The 18579-nt window shown below is 35.6% G+C and overlaps 1 protein-coding gene across 7 annotated transcripts in view; it reads right to left on the minus strand.

Annotated features, from left to right (window-relative positions):
* The window catches only part of RYR2 (ryanodine receptor 2), a 377495-nt gene that overhangs the window by 120635 nt on the left and 238281 nt on the right, over window positions 1–18579 (minus strand). For all 7 annotated transcript variants that reach the window (XM_068184981.1, XM_068184983.1, XM_068184978.1 and 4 more), the window contains 13 exons: window positions 18111–18285; window positions 12979–13187; window positions 11681–12033; window positions 11337–11451; window positions 10321–10481; window positions 9569–9728; window positions 9338–9424; window positions 8392–8618; window positions 6688–7489; window positions 5964–6164; window positions 5727–5832; window positions 3237–3380; window positions 1067–1340 (listed from right to left, as the gene is read on the minus strand). In XM_068184981.1, the coding sequence (XP_068041082.1) occupies window positions 1067–1340; window positions 3237–3380; window positions 5727–5832; window positions 5964–6164; window positions 6688–7489; window positions 8392–8618; window positions 9338–9424; window positions 9569–9728; window positions 10321–10481; window positions 11337–11451; window positions 11681–12033; window positions 12979–13187; window positions 18111–18285 (3014 nt within the window). The remainder of the gene's footprint in view (window positions 1–1066; window positions 1341–3236; window positions 3381–5726; window positions 5833–5963; window positions 6165–6687; window positions 7490–8391; window positions 8619–9337; window positions 9425–9568; window positions 9729–10320; window positions 10482–11336; window positions 11452–11680; window positions 12034–12978; window positions 13188–18110; window positions 18286–18579) is intronic.

Raw genomic sequence — 18579 nt, forward strand, 5'->3', positions numbered from 1 at the left:
GAACATAACATAAAAACCAAATCTAGTAATCACTCACTCATTTTAGATTTCATGAACTGGAGTGAAATGAAACATTTTCAATCTGTATAAAAAGGTAGATTTGGAAATGCCAGTACTTCACATCTCTTGACTCTGCCTTTTGCCAAAGCCTTACCATGAGTATGCCAAAGACTTCAGCAACCATGAAACACTGATGAGACCTGCTGGTAACCTCAGAAGTAAGCATTGTTTATAATGACAATACAAAATTATGTATAGACATTATTTGGTTATTTAAAGTTTTCAGAAAGCTAAAAAAAAAGTATTTTGCACAACAAAAGCTTTGCTTCTGTTTGCATTCCTGGAATTCTTTATATAATGCTGTCTTTCTTTCCATCTCATTGCTCTTGCTGACTGGAGATTTTCAATAGATTACAGCTGATGATTAAAATCAAAAGACATCTCTTTGTAAAACATGAGAGGAAAAAAAACCAACTAACCTCTTTCCTGCTAGAGACTATCATGTTTGCTTTACTGTTTCCTCCAACTGACCTCTTTATTAGCCTATACTTCTCTATTATTAATCATATAATTAGGAAGAATAACAGTGTGTGAACTACTTCCCAGCTCAAACATACCATCTACACTTAGTGCAATAAAAAGGATAGCATATGTATAGATATGGGTAGGCACAACTGCATTAACTGACTGCTGTGGGAAATCCTATGTATCAAGCACCAATAGTCAGTGCATTCATAGAAAATGGATAGTATTTTGACAGGATTCTTCACAGCCATACCATTTAAAATGTAGTAATAAGATTGGTTCTGATATCACAAAATATTACATCCATACTTTGAACTTTTTTCAGAGGTCTTACAGATGTCAACTGCTTCACCCCTCATATGATACCTATAATGCTGCAAAAGCTTTATCTTACTACTGAGGATACTGTATAACTGAGAGCAGTGTCTGCGTTTACACCCATATTCAGATTCAAACTTCATGTACAACCTTGGCCATAACCAAACAGCAGATAACAAAATAAAATCTGTAAACAAAGAGAAGTTACACTCCAGGTATTTACCCTAATCCACGAATCATAAGCTTCTCCTCTTCCTTCCCCATTCTGACACTAAGCAAGGAACGGATTTGGCCAAGGGATGCCAGAAGATTGATGGTGTCTTCCACAGACACGCTATTTATGGTGTAGGTCTTTGGTAGGGCTCGAACCAGACCACCAATACCATCATACTGGCGATGCAGCAGCACAAACATGGCCCTCACTAACTCCGGGTCTTCTATCACTGACTCCTGGGCCCAACGCACCATCGTGTCTGAAATCAACTGCTGGAGAGTAGCTGTGAAGAAAATAAATAAATCACAGAATTACCATTAATTGCTTATCTCCCTACTGCTAGTCCTTCAGAACCCACTATGCAACATGAATTGGAATTAATTTAATTCCTAAGAAGCATATTTTTCTTAGTATTTCTTCAGCAGTCCATCAAAGAAAAATAACACCACATGAGAGAAGCAGAAATATCTCAAAACCAAAAGCCTATACTAAAAATTAAAATGAAACACAAAAATTTATGAAGACATACAGGATGCTCACTAAGTCACCAGATTTGTTTCTGTATATTGCTTTCAATATTTTTCTATGAATACAGGTCTGAGGGCTTTTTTAGCCTATTAGGAAGTAAGGCTGAAAAATTATACTGGTAGCACATGTAAATTATATTTATTTACATGTCTAAGCTCTGTATCCACTCAAAGTTTTATAATGTACACAACAAAGTAATTTAACTTATTCCTTTGCCAAAGACAAAGGCCTTTCAAAAGAAATAAAGATACTAATAGTAAATGAATGGCAATTCATCATTTGCATATTTCCCAGTTCAGTCTCCAGTGAAGCAAGAAACCTGTAACTGGTAGTGCCACTGATAATCTTTATTAGTTGGGGAATATGTATGTTTGGAAAGATATGTTGATATAGACAAGCTGTGTAATTGCAGTTAAGGTAATTCCAGGTTAACTCAAACTAAAAAACAAAAAGAAAAGTAATAACAGAAAGATACCAAAGAAATAGGAGTTTACAGAAAACAGAAGTTTAACAAAGAAGAAAATTCATGCTAATACAGGGAAAGGGGCAAAAAGAGTAGTAATAATGTATTTCATTACTACTGTCCAGGCACTGCACTACAGGTGTTTCCGTTGACATAGAGTATGGCATTTTTTAAGAATAGACACACTTTTAAATTAAGGAAAAAGATGAAATGTGTCTGGGCTGATACTTCAGAAGGACTGAAATAATTAATAAAAAGAAGGGACACAATCCTAAGTTTTTTTGGGTGGGTTGGTTTGTTCTGTTTTGGTTTTTTTAATGAGGAATCCTGGGAGCAGGCAATCACTTTGTTCCTGTTAACTGCAATACTGTATTTCACCTACCTGCAGGTCTGTTTGTTTAATATAATAGTCTTTCTACTACTATGAGAAAAAGAGAATCAGTTTTTATAGAGCTTTTATGCTTACTACAAGAAAAAAAAGGAAGAGATAAGATTCATCACCAGATTCTGCGCAGACCTAGACTCTAATTACCACATAAAAAATAAGGACATTTGAAAGGGCCACATCCCATAAAAAAAGGGGGGAAAAGATAAAAATAAAGGCAACACTGACAAATAAAAAGATAAATAAAATTTAAATAGTCAGTTGGCACCAACTGCAGAAATAGTATGCCACTGGCAGTGATTCTTATCAAGATGAAAAGGCAGAAAGTATCAGAAAAAAATGACAGAACAGCAGTTACAGTCAGCAAATCTTGAATTTTAGGTTGGGTGGGGAGGCTTCTGCTAATTACAGTCTAATTGCAGATTATTTCATATGGTAATCTTCATGCAAATACTGATTTGAAGCGGCTGCAGCTGAGGAAGTTCTCATAAAACAGGACCTTGCTGCGATTACTGTCTGCACAAATTCTATTAAAAGCAAGATACATTCTGAAAAATTTATGAGCCGACAAAAGATATGAGGCAAGAGTGCCACTAAAAGAAATTTTCCTCTACGTCCCACTGGGAAACAAATCTGCCTAATAAATCCATCTGTGCTTGTTTTGGGTTAAGCTACAAACTTTAAGGCGCACAGATTTCACTAAAAATACACCTTGTTTTGGTTGAAAATGTGTGAAGAACTTCCTGGTCTGATGCTTTTCCTTTTTGTAATTAAGTTGCAATAAGCTGTTTAATTTTGCTTACAGGATGTCTTATCATCCTCATCAACTGTCTTCTCATCTTGTTTCTTCTTCAGATATGTAACTTTTTCCATAAGGTATAGGAGGCGGCCCCTAATGGTTGAATCACTGTTGCCATCCAAGGTTCCATCTTCATCTAGTTCAATTCCTGAAATTAAAAAAATGCACCAAGTAATGAAAAAATAAAATCAAGCCAGCTACAGACATCTTGTGTGTACAAACATAATTAAACTGAACTGTTGTTTTGCTCTGAGAGTTTTATATGGGACATGCTTAACCAGCATTTGGAACAAGTATAGAACAGACATATGTGCCAAACAGGAAAGTACAGGTAACCTTAGCAATTTAGCATATAAATTGTGTGATGTTACACATAAAACATACAATAAATATATGTCCACCAGTAAGCATTTTTCCACACAAACACTGATGCTTGTGTTTTGGACATATGTAGCCCAGAAGTATAGATAAAGTCCCTAGAGATACAGTGTGGTTGAAGTGATAGTAGTAAAGATTTTTAGGTGAAAGATATAAAAGAAGTGAAAGTACAAATGTTACTACAAATATACTTTCCAGTGATCAGTCAGAAGAAAGAAGCAAACCTCACAGTACAATGCTCTTTCACGACATCACTATAACAAGCTATAAAAATGTAAAAACAATTAATGTGAAGATTCACAGAATCACAGAACAGCTGTGTTTGGAATGAGCCTTTAGAGTCCAGCCTCCCATCTCAAAACAAGTCCAACTAGGGCAAGTTGCCCAGGATTATTTCCAGTGTTTTTGAATATCTCCTAAGGTGAAGAGACTCCACAACTTCTCTGAGCAATCTATCTTTGAGTTCCATCACTCTACAATAACAAGTAGAATTTCCTGATTTTCAATTTCTGTCACTAGACATCTCTGAGGAAAGTCTGTCTTAGCCTTCTAAACTCCCCCTGCCCAACCGCTATTTATATACATTGATACCATCGCTCTTTGAGCATCAAGTTAAGCAACCTCAGTCCTCTCATTCTCTCCTTGTACAAAAGATGGTCCAAGAATTTAACTATCTTTGATGGCTCCTCCCTGACCTCGCTCCAGTACGGCCATGTCTCTCTTGTACTGAAGACCCCAGCTTTTGTGCAAAGCTACTTTCTAATTTGGTTCCTATCCTGTCCTTTCTACAGGAGTTATTCCTTCCCAGGTGCAGAACTTTATACTTTCCAATGCTGAACTTTATGGGATTCCTATCAGCTCATTTCTCTTAAACTTATTGATTAATGCATACATTGCAGAGGAATTCAAAATCCTGACCTGTACCTATTAGTCACACTAAGTCCAAGTAAAAATATCATTCAACCATTTTCTGGATTTTTTTGGTTTCCAAAATAAGTTCTGAACTTACAGTTTTTGTGGAGAGTTCTTTAGCAGTCTTGAATTTTATAGGATGTTACTTCATGACATAACATCACTCTTCTCAATTTATTGCAGCTGGATCTAGTTGTCTGATTTTTTTTGCATTAGATACAATTCCATTTCTACTAGAAGTTATTATTTTATACTTTGTTGTAACAGGGCAATCGACACTACACTAAGCAATGACTAAACAAATTCATATTACACACTAAATCATAATACAAAATTATTTGGATGGCAGTCTACTCAACCAAACTAATTAACAGTAAAAACACTGAAATGTCTTAGCAATTTGAACACAGAGATGGTCTCAAATAACCCAAATGAAATGTCTGTTTTCCCACAGTTATGCTACTCCCTGAGCTCTAGTTGTGCTTTTTTGATTTGCAAACTTTCAATATATTGTCTACCATTCCACAAAATGTGAATCCCCAAGCGGTGGCTGACTAAGCAAGTAAACATTGGACTTAGGATGTGTAACTGTTTTACTTCTTTTGCAATATACGGAGTAATTAGTTCTGCTCTATGATAGTGCACACTCTGGCCCACAAAATTCGTTTTCTACTTGTAGATAATGCAAATTCCTATTTTCCTCTACAAGAAAAGGTAATGAAAAGAATTATGTTAAGTAATTTTAACAGAGCAGAATGATGCAAACAAGTAAAGAAAAAATTGAAAGAATCAAAATATAAAGCTTGTTTTCTTTTCAAATGTTTATCTAAATTATTTATTTCATCTGCATTTCCTGTTACCAAACAAGAAAAATATTGAAAAGCTGGAAAGCATTGAACAATGACCCAAGTCTGGACTGCTTACCCCATAAGGAGAGAATGAAGGAACTTAGTTTGTCAGCCTGCAAAACAGATGCTTATGAAACAAAACATACAGCAATCCCTTCTAGTTTGATCAGATAAGGATAAGAATATTTCCTTGGTTTTTGCTAAAAGCTAATTATTTTTATTTGATAATATTTAAAATTTGTACAGTGTAATTTACAGACTATTCAGTTGATGTTTCTTACATAAAATTACTTATGAAATTTTCTTCTAAGCTAATAAAATTTAAAACTTAAAAAATTTTCAGTAACAAGACTTACCACAGTGTGTCATTAGGTCTTCATGGAAATCCAAGAGTTGATCCCGAATTTCTTCAGGGCAAGGACAATCATTTTTATCATCTTTAAAGTTCAGCAGCATGTTAATCTTAGAGAATACAAAGAAAAGACAAATTGCACTGATCTCCAAAAGGAAAAACTTTCTAATCAAACAGAACTCTGCAACATAAAAAGCAAATAAATTGCAACAAGAAACGAACTGTCCATTGTAAGCTGTACCTGTTCTTGAGGAGGGGATCGAAATTCTTTTGTTTTCCTAGCTGTCAGGGCAGCAGACATGTTCAAGGCCTGCATCACTTCATTGTACCGGAAGCGCTGATTCTCTTGAAGCTTGGCCACAAAATCATCAGAAAATGCTACAATGGCTTCTATTCGGTGTCTCACTTGGCAATCACACAGGTACTGGAGTAGGTGACACATCTGAGAAAACAATGTTGTAGGGGACATGAGTTGGCAAGTTAAGAAATATCTTCTGCATATTTTGCAATAAAGAGGGATTTCCTACAGCAACAGTTACTATCAAATAAAGTGTCTGGATCATTTAATGTTGTTATTTACTACAACACACAACTACATAAAGCAATCTTACACCAGGGCTATCTGGCATCTGCAAGGGATTAATGTGCCTCAGACACAACTAAAGCTACAGGAGAATGGATTTACCCCTTTCTTCCAGGGAATTTTTTTTCTGTTTGGATCCATAGAAATGAGGAATTCACTATTGATGGCATCAAGCAAGTAATTCTTTTTAATGAAACCATAGTTGTTTGATCTATGGTAAGCAAGTTCATACCATCAGTAAGATACTAAATCTTCTAGTTTTCTGTAAGGAAATTATCTCTCTATTTAACTAAAAAAATAATTTCAAAATACTTTATTCCTTGAAAGATAAATTACCACATGAATAAAACAGGAACAACCACTATCAAGACAGTATTTTTACCTGTAATTTAACAGGTTCTGGAAGTTTCATCTGAAGGAGTCCTTCCTTTGGCATTTGCTCTCCTCTGGTTTCTTCCTCTCCTTCTTCTGACTGGAGCTCATCTGAACTGAACTCCTTCTCTGAGAAATCAGTTTCATCCTCCTGGCTTATTGCTTCTTTGAAAACTCGGGGCTCAATCAACTGCAGGATGTGTTTCAGATCCTCATTGTGGAAGATTCCCATAATTAGGAGGGTATAAAAGAGCTTGATGAGAGGAACAAACAGAAATTCTGTAGAACCTCCAACTGGATCTCTGACATGAAGGCTTCCCTCCTGAACAGCTTCAGTCAGCATCTCTATGGTTTTGGCCTTCAAAATTTCCAGAGGGAATTCAGGACTGAACTGAAAGCATTCACTGCTAATGCTCACAAAACTTGGAGAGGAAAACTGCATTCTTGGCCTTAATGAAGTGCTAAGTCCTATACCAGGAAGACCATGTTTTTTGTTTTCATCAGGAAACAAAGTAATACTCTTGGTCTCATCTGTCATTGGAACTATAAATTCATTATTCATCATCAGCCTGGCAGTTGCATAGGTATTGAGATGGATGTCAATGAGTAAGTCATAATATCCTGCACGTAATAATCCTGGCATGTATTTATTCTCAATAGCATAAAGAAGCTGAGATTCATCCACGTGGCTACACAGAGCATGGGCCACTCGGTTGTTGCCTAAAGCACAAACAGCTGAATATAATCGGAGGGTGTGGTAGTGAAATTTCAGCAATTCCTCTTGTTCTGTCAGCTCTAAAATATCAATTGTTCTGTGGAGAAGCAAAAATAGCACAATAAATCACATATGCAAAAATGTCATTTTAAGGGATTCAAACTTCTCCCTAAGGATAACATCAGCACAATATCAGTTCCAGGGATGGGTTTTTTCCACATTTCAGCATTCATGTAAGAAACACTGTCAATGTAATAATCAAGACTAATAAAATTTAATCTCAAATTTATTCAAGTCACTCCTAAAATCATTACTTAAACTATGTTCAGTGGGGAAAAAAATGCAAATTATGTACTTAACACAGAATATTTTTCCATACTACAAACAAGAATTCACGTAACTGAAAATTAGGGTTTTAAAGCCAGTTGGGGTTACGATATTTATATCATTTACTGGCTTTAAATCTGGGGGTGCAAAGTGGCAACAGACTAACCAGTACATTTGAAGAGCGTTCAGTGCCAGGGTTCTTGGTGACTTTATTTTCAGTTTAGGCACTGGCAAAATGCTCAGATATTTGGATAATAAGGAAATCACAGTGTTAAATTCTTCAATTGTTTTAATTATAATGAGGAAAATTAAGGGAATGGAATAATTAAATTGGTCACAAATCTTGAAAAATTTCTACATAGCCAGATTTTTTATTTTATAGATTATCTTTAATAATTTACAAGCTGAGTAAATTTGGAGAGATTTCTCCAAATTTCTCTCCCAATTTGGAGAGAAATTGGGAAAGGTTGGAAACAGAGTGAAAGAAGGGAGATTTTAAAACACTGGAAATGTGTATAATTTTTAATATCAGTTAAATCAAAACACACTGTCTATATTTACTTGTTTTTATAAATACAGAGAAGACCTTGGGCCTTACTTACATAGATGGAATTACATGACTATGTTCATAATCCCAACATAATTCTTATACAGTACAAAACAAACATCAACCTGTTTTCCTCAGGGATATGAAGGGCCATAAACTGCAAAGGGTTCAGGCACTGTATCATCCAGCCTTGACGTTCACTGATCCGCGACACATCCACCTTCAAGAAGTGGTTTGGCACTCTGCTCCAAAGCACATGCGTCAGAAACTGGACATGGAGACGTGGGGGGCATTGAGAGACTGGGTTTTTGTGTTCACTTTTGAATAATCCAGCAGATAACGGCATTACATTCTGGAAAATTCCAATGCAAGAGACAATCAGTCTCCTCATCTTTACTAAACACTGCATTTCTTTTCCAGAAATATACTCAACATGTAGCAGAGTAGAGTAAAACAGGAAATCAGCATTTTCACTAGTTTTTAAAACAAGCTAGCAACTGTTGGAAGATCAGCAGCAAGATGGCATTTTCCTTTTTCTTTTTTTTTTTTTTTATGAACAGCCAAATTTGAAACATAAACTTGACTGCCATATGTGGTTACTTCCTTGGACTCCACTTTTCTTTTACCTCTTCTGATTTCTTAGACATCCAAGTATCCAAAGCAAGGTAGAAAAATTCAGGTCAGATTTCTTGTGTTCTATCTGAATGTATTTAAAAATTATTTTAAAACTCTAACCAAATTCTTCAGATACACCAGTCATCCATTCTGTCTGTAAAACTAAGAGATTTACTTTCCCAACCCAAGTGATTTGTTCCACCACGAAAGACAACACTGAAAATTCTTATCACTTTCAACCCCTTTTATTCAATGTACTGTATTTTAAATTCATAAGTATTTAAAACTGAGTTAAGTCTAAAAATAGCATTAGTGCAAACACTTGGAATCATAGAAATGTCCTAAATACCAGGAACACATCACAGGAAATAAATGGCAAACATATAATAAATATTTTAATATGATTTGCTAGTCCTAAACCTGCAAAAATCCCAGGAAAAACCCAGCATTATTTACCTTTATTCTTCCCAATTCAAACTGGAAAACATTGGGGCTTGTAGCTTGAGCAAATACAGCAGGAAACAACTTTGTACTTGGTTCAACCTAGATCAAACAAAGGGAAAAATTACTGCCATAACAATGATGATTACTTTTTCTCTACAATCTTGTACTAAAGCCTCTAATGATGCAGGTTAAGGATTCCATTTTCCCCCTTCTCGCTGCAACACATCATCAAAAAATACTCACCTGATAGTACGTGCCTAGTTCCTTGCCATTAGCTGTGAAGGTCAGCAGGCCACTGGCAGCATCAACCAAGCAACCAATCTCCAGACCATTATTATTACGTCCTTGTCCAGGGCTCAGACTCTCTCCTGCGCACACCATATAGCAGTTGCTGCGTTTTATACTGAATGTCAAAAGATAAATTAATTTATGAATGGTGTGCAAAATTTCTGCCACATACTAAGAACAACCTGCATGGCTTCAAACATACAGGGCCTTGTGGCTGGAAACAATGGATCACATCCTAACCACTGCCAAAATTCAATGAAACATTGACATCATAACTGAAAAGATGACAACGTATGAAAAATTTCAAATTGTTTGTAAAATACCAAAGACGAAACTGACTTTTCAAGTCAAGGTTTTAAATCATTTAATGTCAAGCATAACAAAAGCTTCTGGTACGCATAACAAACTGAAGTGCTGAGATGAGCTCATGTACAGATTTTGGCCTTGCAAGTCAATATTTACAGGATCATAATTTCAAACTATTTAGAAAGCTGCACTATTTTACTTTTCAGTGACTATTGATTTGACTAGACCATTAGTCCTCTATTTCTTCACAAGAAGAGCAGGTAACAATTAAATTAACACTTTTTGCTACTACTGCTGTTTTAATTATTTTTTTCTGCATCAATCCAATTACATTAAATGGAGTGGATTTACACCTCTATAAATTGTACAATATAGATCTTTTTAAGCAAATTGTAACCAACCTCTCATGAACCTTCCCTTTTTCGTCTCCCAGTGTAACTGTCACAGTACGCACTCTGTCCAAGTCAAAGCTTGTATCATATTGGTGAAAGTCTGATGTAATCCAGCCCACCCAGACATTAGCAGGTTCTTGACCAGGAAATATTCTCACAGAATAGTAGTACTGTTAATAAAAAAACAACATTATCAAATGTTAGTGTTTGTTCCCCTGTGTATCAGTTTGATAAAGTTTTAATTTACTGCTCTAAATCTGAAAATATATCATCTCTTTAAAAGGAGCATAGGCTTGCACAAGCAAAGCAACAAAGATTATAAACACAAACCAAAATAATGCCAACAAAATATGCATTTTAAAATAAAAAAATGGACAAGATTAAATACATAGCTTATATGCTTGTATTGAAGGCTTCTGCTTCATAGCATCGTAAGCTGTATTGCTACAGCAGCTATAATTTTTATACTACAGATGACTCAGTTTCTACTATCTAATATCTTTTAGAAAGAGAAGAACACATCCAGAAGAAGAGTGTTTTTTTTCTTTTGAACACTGAGGAATGAGTGCTTATGGAGCTGATCTTGTCAGAGAAAGATCTACAAAACCTGCAAAAAACTTTCACTGGGAATTCCATTAAATAAATGCTCTGAAGAATTAGTAAAGATGTTTTCAAATGGTCCTGAACACTGACCTACTAGTTTAATGTGCCTTTTCCAATTTATTCCATTATTCTAAAACAGTTTAATCTTCCTCTGTAATGTAGTGTTATCAACAGTAGTTTCAAATACGGATTGAACTTTTTTATAGGTTTTCACTTGTAAACAGTTTTAGTCTGACAATCAAATCAAAATAAAAGAAACAAAACAGTCTCAACTTAGGCAAAAGGTCAGAACTATCACGGATATTTAAATTGAAAATTAGACTGTTTCTGAAATAAATAAAAACATGTAAGTATTCAAAAAACCCAAACCAAACAACTAAAAAAACCCAAATAGCTAAAACATCAATCCTATATTACAATACCGTGGAAGTTTGCATCAAATAATCATAGTCATCCCTATCATCTGCTAGCACATCCTCAGTAAGCCGTGCAGAGTGACTCATGCTATAATCCGGCTTTGTCCTCCTGAGCATAAATCTGCAATAAAAAAATTTAAATTAAAATATATACTAAAAGCACAATCGCAAAGGCAAATTATTCAGAAAAGAGAAAGAGACAAGCTTATTATTAAAAACCCTTAAATTAATTCTGACCCTAAACTGTATACTCAAAAGTTACTTGACTGGTTTGTCAGACATTAGTGTCATTTTCCTCTATTTTGAGAAGCAGAAGGGGGAGGGGTGGGAAATGGTAGCAAGCTACTAACCTTTGCTTAAGACGTGAGGGCTTTTCTTGAACATAATCTTTATGGTTATTCAGCTCTGGTTTTGTGGCATCTTTTTCTCTTTCTGTCCGGTCAGGAACTAGATGACCATGAGCAGTTTTCATTAGAACCTCAAAATCAGAATCAGCATCATAATCTTCCAAGTCATTTTTTGGGCCAAAAAGACCAGAGCCTGGTAACCCTCCTGCAGCTGATCTGGAGAACACCTCTGCACATTCAATGGGCATACTTAATCGAAAAAACATGACATCTGTTTTACTGTTCTGCGAACCAAAAGACTTCTGTGTGACCTTCAGGCAGGGGCAGCTGTCTATGGTGCCATCAATTCTCATCACCTATGAAACATAAAGATATAGGGTTTTTTAAGCTGATGCTTTTTCTGCCATGTAAATATTCAATTTCTATTTCCACAATAAGCATACATGACTTACAAAACTTGCAACAGCATGGTGTCAGCAGTCTAATGCATTGCAATCATGTGCTGCCATTTTAAAGGGAAATAAATACTGTTTATTGTGGATGGGTTTTGTTGCTCCAATGCTAAAATAAATTTTTAAAGAAGTCGCAAATTATGCCTCTCACCATAACTCTTTGCAACATAAATCTAACTCTGCCTAGAACAACACAGACCAAGGAGTAAAAATCATGCAGGTACATATGAAAGAACGTAAACTGTTTCTTAAATACCACACACCAAGCTCCTTTTCAAGCTGAAAGAAGTTCTTGTTATATCATTTCAGAAGGATTTCAGGGCAAACTTACAAGGCATGAAATCTGTTCTATCAAGATACACAACTGACTGGGACATAAGTGCTGACACAATTGGCTAATAAATATTTATTACAATCAAAACCAATTAGCTATGGAAAAATCAAAACGTGTGTGCACTAGAACACATGGTTATCTGTTATTTTAAAATGCCCAGTTTCTGGAAGTTGCTTACACAGCTCTCACTGCACAGGAAGCTCTTAATGAGGACCTCTTGTATAATTCGTCTCTCAGATTGTCATGTTAACACACATCACAGGTATTGTAGAAAGAAAAACTACCAATCAATTACATTCTTTGCAACCCTACTGAATGTAAGAAATTTTTAACACATTTGTACTCAATGTTAAATGTACAAATTTGTACTCAATGTTAAATGTACACATTTAACACTTTTGTAAGGTTCATTCAGAATTGGGTCAACATATCACATTAAAATCTTATTTGGAAGTACAAAAGTAGAAACATGCCTCAAACATAGTCAAGTGTCTAGGAACACTAGGATCACAAACCTCAATATGTTCATGGTTTTGTGGCACTGGTAGAAACTGAGGAAGCCTTTTACTCAGCCAAATGGTGATGTCTCTGTTTGTATTAACAGCAAAGGGTTCATACCCTTCCTGTAAACCGCATATAGTGAAATATTTCAGAGTGCTGACATCTTTTCCAAAGTTCATTCTTCCCACTTGAGATGGGCCCAGGCTGCACACAGGTAGAAATCCTTAAAACAAGATGAAAGAACACATGGGTTGTGCATAATGAATATTGGTGAACTGCCCTCTTCCTTAACTGAATTAAGAACAATTTGTGGGAAAAAAACCCCTAAGAGCAAAGATTATAAGGGTAAGAAATCATCAACAGCACATCACATCTTGCATGTCACCAAGTAAAGAATCTTAAACATCTTTCTGGAAATAAAAGCCTTCTAATAGTCATGAATATTTTTAGGCAACACTCAACCTACTCCACAGAGTCTGATTGCCAGCCCGTGGTTAATCTCTCTGCTGAGCTGGTAGGGTATTGCCAATTTTACTTTAAGTCTCACTACTTTTAGTATTCCTCCTAAAATGTCATTATTCATTGTATTTTGAGAGAATCTTACTTCAAAAGTAATAGAGTGCTTGTCCATGCAGCTATAATAGTGGAAAAAACCTACAAATATGCACAAAGTGCATGCCATGGATTTCTTTTAAAAATAAAATTAATTAATTTTAAAAATTCAGAAAGCTCTGGTTCTGGAAAATGAGAACTGACAATATGACACCATAGCTTCATGAAAACTATGTTATTTTGGTTTGGGATTGTGTTTTCTGTCTTACCTTGTGAATCAGCTTTACATTTGTATGCATCTTACCATTTCACTAGCACAGGGAACACATTTGTGACTCCTTTTTACAATTTTTTTTTCTTTTCTAACTCCCCAGAATGGGCAAGGGCACCTTCCCCATACAGCCATTCTGCAGGCACATTTTCCTTTTTTTTTTCTTGATTTCAGCTTCACTGTCCAAAAACCTAAGAAAATCTTTTATTCCTTCTGTTTCTTTTCATCCTGCTTTTCAATTTCCACAGCTACAAACTACTATGCAGATTCATTTGACCTAGTTATTAACAAAATGTTTTCTTTATTATCAACAAGAAACATGAAGCTCTGTTCAGTGATTCCGATTCATGTGAATATAACAGGTATTGAAAAATATAAGGACAAAATACAAAGTAGTTCCTCACTTTTCTTTAGGCTGCCCAGATTCAAAAAAAAAAAGAGCAGAATATCTATTCATGATGTTTGTTCTTCAGAGACAAAGCAAACTCCAGAGCACCATCTACAGGAATTACTGTCCACCAGATAAATGATCAGCCTTCAGTACCACTTTTTGAAGATTTTACCACATATACACAAGACTGGTTGTCATGTGTATTTTTATTAGACATGACAAATTTAATAACATAACACAGTTTGCCTTAAATTGAAGTCCAGATTTTTATCTTCACAGCTTGGCTCTTAAATCACAAGGCATCAACTCCTCAGATAACACAGCTGTAATAGGTGACATGATAAATGCCAATTCTGCTAGTGCAAACCCAGTGATGGACAATAATGCAAGTATTTTCCAGCACTACACAGAACATAAACAACACATAACTAGAAAAATCACATTTGCATATAGAGATATGTGCCATGAAAAAGCCTAGCAGCTCTAGTAGGGAGAACTTACTAGGCTCCCTGTTGAGTTAAAAGAATCCACAAGTTGTTGCATAAGTTGCTAAGCAAAGTCAAAATCAAAATTGTTTTCAATCACCCAAAAATGGTAATTCTTCTACCAACGCATTTTTCTATGGTTTCAAAAAAACCCCAAACCTTCCAGATAGATTAGATGTGAAGCAAGTGCCTCAAACACACACACACAAATAAAATGTAATAAAATGTAATAAAATGTAATAAAATGTAATAAAATGTAAATGAGCATTTGCAAGATTCGCTGAAAGAAAAGAAACATGGGAAAAACTCATATACAGGTAAAGCTGTCATTGATGTTTTTACTCAATGTAGTGTGTCCCATGCAACTTGCCAATGGAGGCAATGTGAAATCAAGATGACAGTCCCTCTCACCAATACAGTTCTCACGGATAACAGAAAGCACTGTAGATGTAGCTGATTCCTGCATGTAATTGTAACTGTAACTGTGGCTGTGTAAATGGAATATAAACACTAGTGCCAGTCCTGACCATGGAAACCCTACTTCCATCTCTGGTGAAATTCTGCATTGATTCGCCAATGATTTACTTGCTATTTAGGTCTTTTAGGGCTCTTCTAACCATGGTAAAGACAGAGGATCTCATCTCATCTTATAGGGGGTGTGCTGTTAAGACAGCCACATATCTTTCTACAGAATAAAAATTATTTTCAATAGGCATCTTTGAATGGGTATCCAGCCATTTTAAATATTATTCACAGATCCCATGTAACCCTAGCATACTGGAGGCTACATAAAAAGATTTACCCCTAACCTGGCTGCTAATCTCCAGATACATAACTGGGCTATGGAGCTACTTTTATTTCACTATATGAAATAGCAAAACAAGTAAAAGACTTAAACACTAGTACAAGAAAAGTAACCCTCTAGCACTGTCTGTCACGCATAGCAAAAGCACAGGACGGCAACCCTTTCCATAATGTTCCCTACTTCCAAGAATACAACATGAACCTCCTGATTCAATCTGTCAAACACTACAAACAGTTCCTGCTTACAGAAATCACGATTTGACAAAATAAAACTTGGGTTGTCCGGTTGTCCAAATGTACCTGTTTGTATCTACAGTTAAAATTATCTGCTACAAATGCATAATAAGACATAATTATGTTTATCAATTTTACTACTGAGATGATATCTCTTAAATTCATCTGCCATAATCCCAAAGAGCCCTTCTTGTTGGTAGTACAACCTAACATGCAGCACAAGCTCTATTACTAAACTAGCAGAGCACCATATCCCCTTTTCATTGTTCCTAAGTAAATCAAATCTACAGAACTGATTTACTGTACAGCTGCATCATAAATTTTAACTGTTTTCTAAAGAGGAAGGTCCCTTTTTGCAGCAATACAACATGCACATGATTCACTGATTGAAGTGACCTGCAGAAAGGTTGCAGTGCTGCTAAGCAAGAGCCAGTAACAAAATCAAACTAAAGCCAGCCTTCCAAAAAGAAAAAAATTAAAAACAGCTCCATAAATTTATTTTGGGTATTTCATATGCGTGTTTGCACATACACACTCATAATCAGTTGTCTTCCTTTCCCCTCTCCTTTTGCCTCCAATATTTGTGTATTAAACACCAATAATAATTTAATAATTTCAAATATAGCTTTGGAGTTACTAAATATAAGGTCAATCAGCACATTCCCTTGAAAACTGACTAGGACATCTTATTTCAAAGGTAAAGCTCTTTCCTACAAAAACAATACTAAAGGAACTTAATGTGAATTAAAAGGATATTGTGGAAAATCTAAGAGGTTTGACATAAAGTCTGTGACATGGTTACCAAAGCCTTCAGGCTCCGTGTCAAGCCAGGAACTCCTTTAGCAGAGAAATCTGTTTCAATTTGAACATGCAGCTAAAAACAAGCATCACAAAAATGACACCACTGTGATTTCATCAGTTTGGAGTAAATGTAGCCTACCCTCAGAATTTAATGGGATTTAAGTTTGATTCAGAATCCCCTATTTCTCAATGGGAGTATACTAACTAATAACTGGAAAGCCACTAAAATTTAATGGCACAAAGATGATTTTTTGCAAACAACACTATCAGCAAGCCAGTTCTCCTATCTCTTTCCCTCATCATGTTACCACAGCATCTAAAGAAATCCAAAAGCAGTAAAGTAACAGGCACCAGTCCAGAAAACTAATGGCAATTATTTAATTTTTAAATAAAATAAAAATATTTCTGATTCCTAATGTATGACAGAGGAAGGAAAAAAATCACCCAAAGTACTCCTGAAATAAAATGCTCTGAAATCCAGATGAAAATAAAGTGGTTAAAATTCAAAGAGGGAATTGCCTAATTAAGAAGTATGAAATTCATATTTCCCATGGGAATAGGGTAGGGATGAAAAACCCAACAGTAGCATGTGGAGCTCTTGTTGCTCAAAAAATTTAACTTTATCTCTCAGCTACAGCTGTATTGTTAAATAGATGTGTAATACTTATGGCAGAATATATCTACCTACAAGTAATGAAAGCTTAAAGCTTAATTTTTTTTTAACATTACCATAGTTCAGGTTAACTGTTTTAGGCAGTTAACTTACTTAATACAATTTCTTACCCCTTTTCTGTTTCTATCTGCACATAGATATATGATTAATTTTATAAACAAAAGTACTTCTTTGGTACAGAATCAATCTGTCACCTGACAGACCCTCACAATCTTTGCCATCTTTAGCAATCTCATAAGTTAAGTCTTGACAGTAAACTAGCACCTGTCTGTGGATGCTGTGGATGCTGCACCAAGAACCCTACAATAAGCACAAAGCTCAATCTGCTGGTTTAGAATTAAGCAGAATATTTTGGAGGACAGTTTTGCATCAGCTGACTGGATCAGGTGTCATTTCTCACCCCATTGCTAAAACAAAACTTTAAAGATGGCTTAAACTCGCTACCAGTTTCTCAGTAATTGCACAGACACTTGGTATTATTTCAGTACTTCATCTAGATAAAATCTGATATCCTTGGCCCTCATGGCAGGGGAGTGGACTAGGTGCTCTTAAAAGGTCCCTTCCAACTCAAACCATTCTATGATACATTCTATAATAATTCTATTGCATCATATGGTGATCTACTGCAATGAGGATGAAATATTAGAAGTCATGAATCTGCCTCTTCAGACACATCCCTGAAAAACAGTTAAAGGGTCTCACAACAAAAGGCAGCCACAAGGATCACTACAGAAAAACCCCTTCCTCATTGTCACACCCAGCAAATTCCTTTTCCAAAAGGTTAATACTAATCAAATAGAAAAAAGGACAAGTCAGGGGAGGCAGGGTCAGGAATGAGAACAGGGAGATGAAACACAAAAGAAACACATTAAAGTGAAGTCAGAGCAAAAACCAGGCAATAGCAATTTAACAGCATGATGTATTACAGTACTTACCATCAGCAACCTCAAAGTCCTTGAACGCAAGTTCTGAGCCTGAGTCATCAAGCAGGATTTCACCATTTAAGGTGAACATCATAGTGTGCTCATTCATGTCAACCATACATCCAACAACATCTCCTGCCAACCAAGAGCGGCCAAAATGCTCATTACCTTGATGCCACCGCTGTGCCTGAAATAATTAGAAGCATTTAAAAGAAAAACAGTAACAATGTATGTGTTCTTCTCATCTTTAAGGGTAGAACTAATAATTAACTGCCTCAATTAAGATGGCATTAAAATTAACACTTTCACAGAATATCATTCCAAAACTGTGTCTGTGAGTACTCCAAGCTGACTCTGAATATGGAAATCCAACAATTAACTTCTTGGCCGCACCCCTCACATCAGCATTATAAAATACTGCTAAGAGACCTGACAGGGAAAATTGTTATTTCAACATTTTAGTAAAAAGTAAGAGTATGGT

Source organism: Anomalospiza imberbis, chromosome 3 (assembly GCF_031753505.1).
Source record: "Anomalospiza imberbis isolate Cuckoo-Finch-1a 21T00152 chromosome 3, ASM3175350v1, whole genome shotgun sequence".
Taxonomy (NCBI): domain Eukaryota; kingdom Metazoa; phylum Chordata; class Aves; order Passeriformes; family Viduidae; genus Anomalospiza; species Anomalospiza imberbis.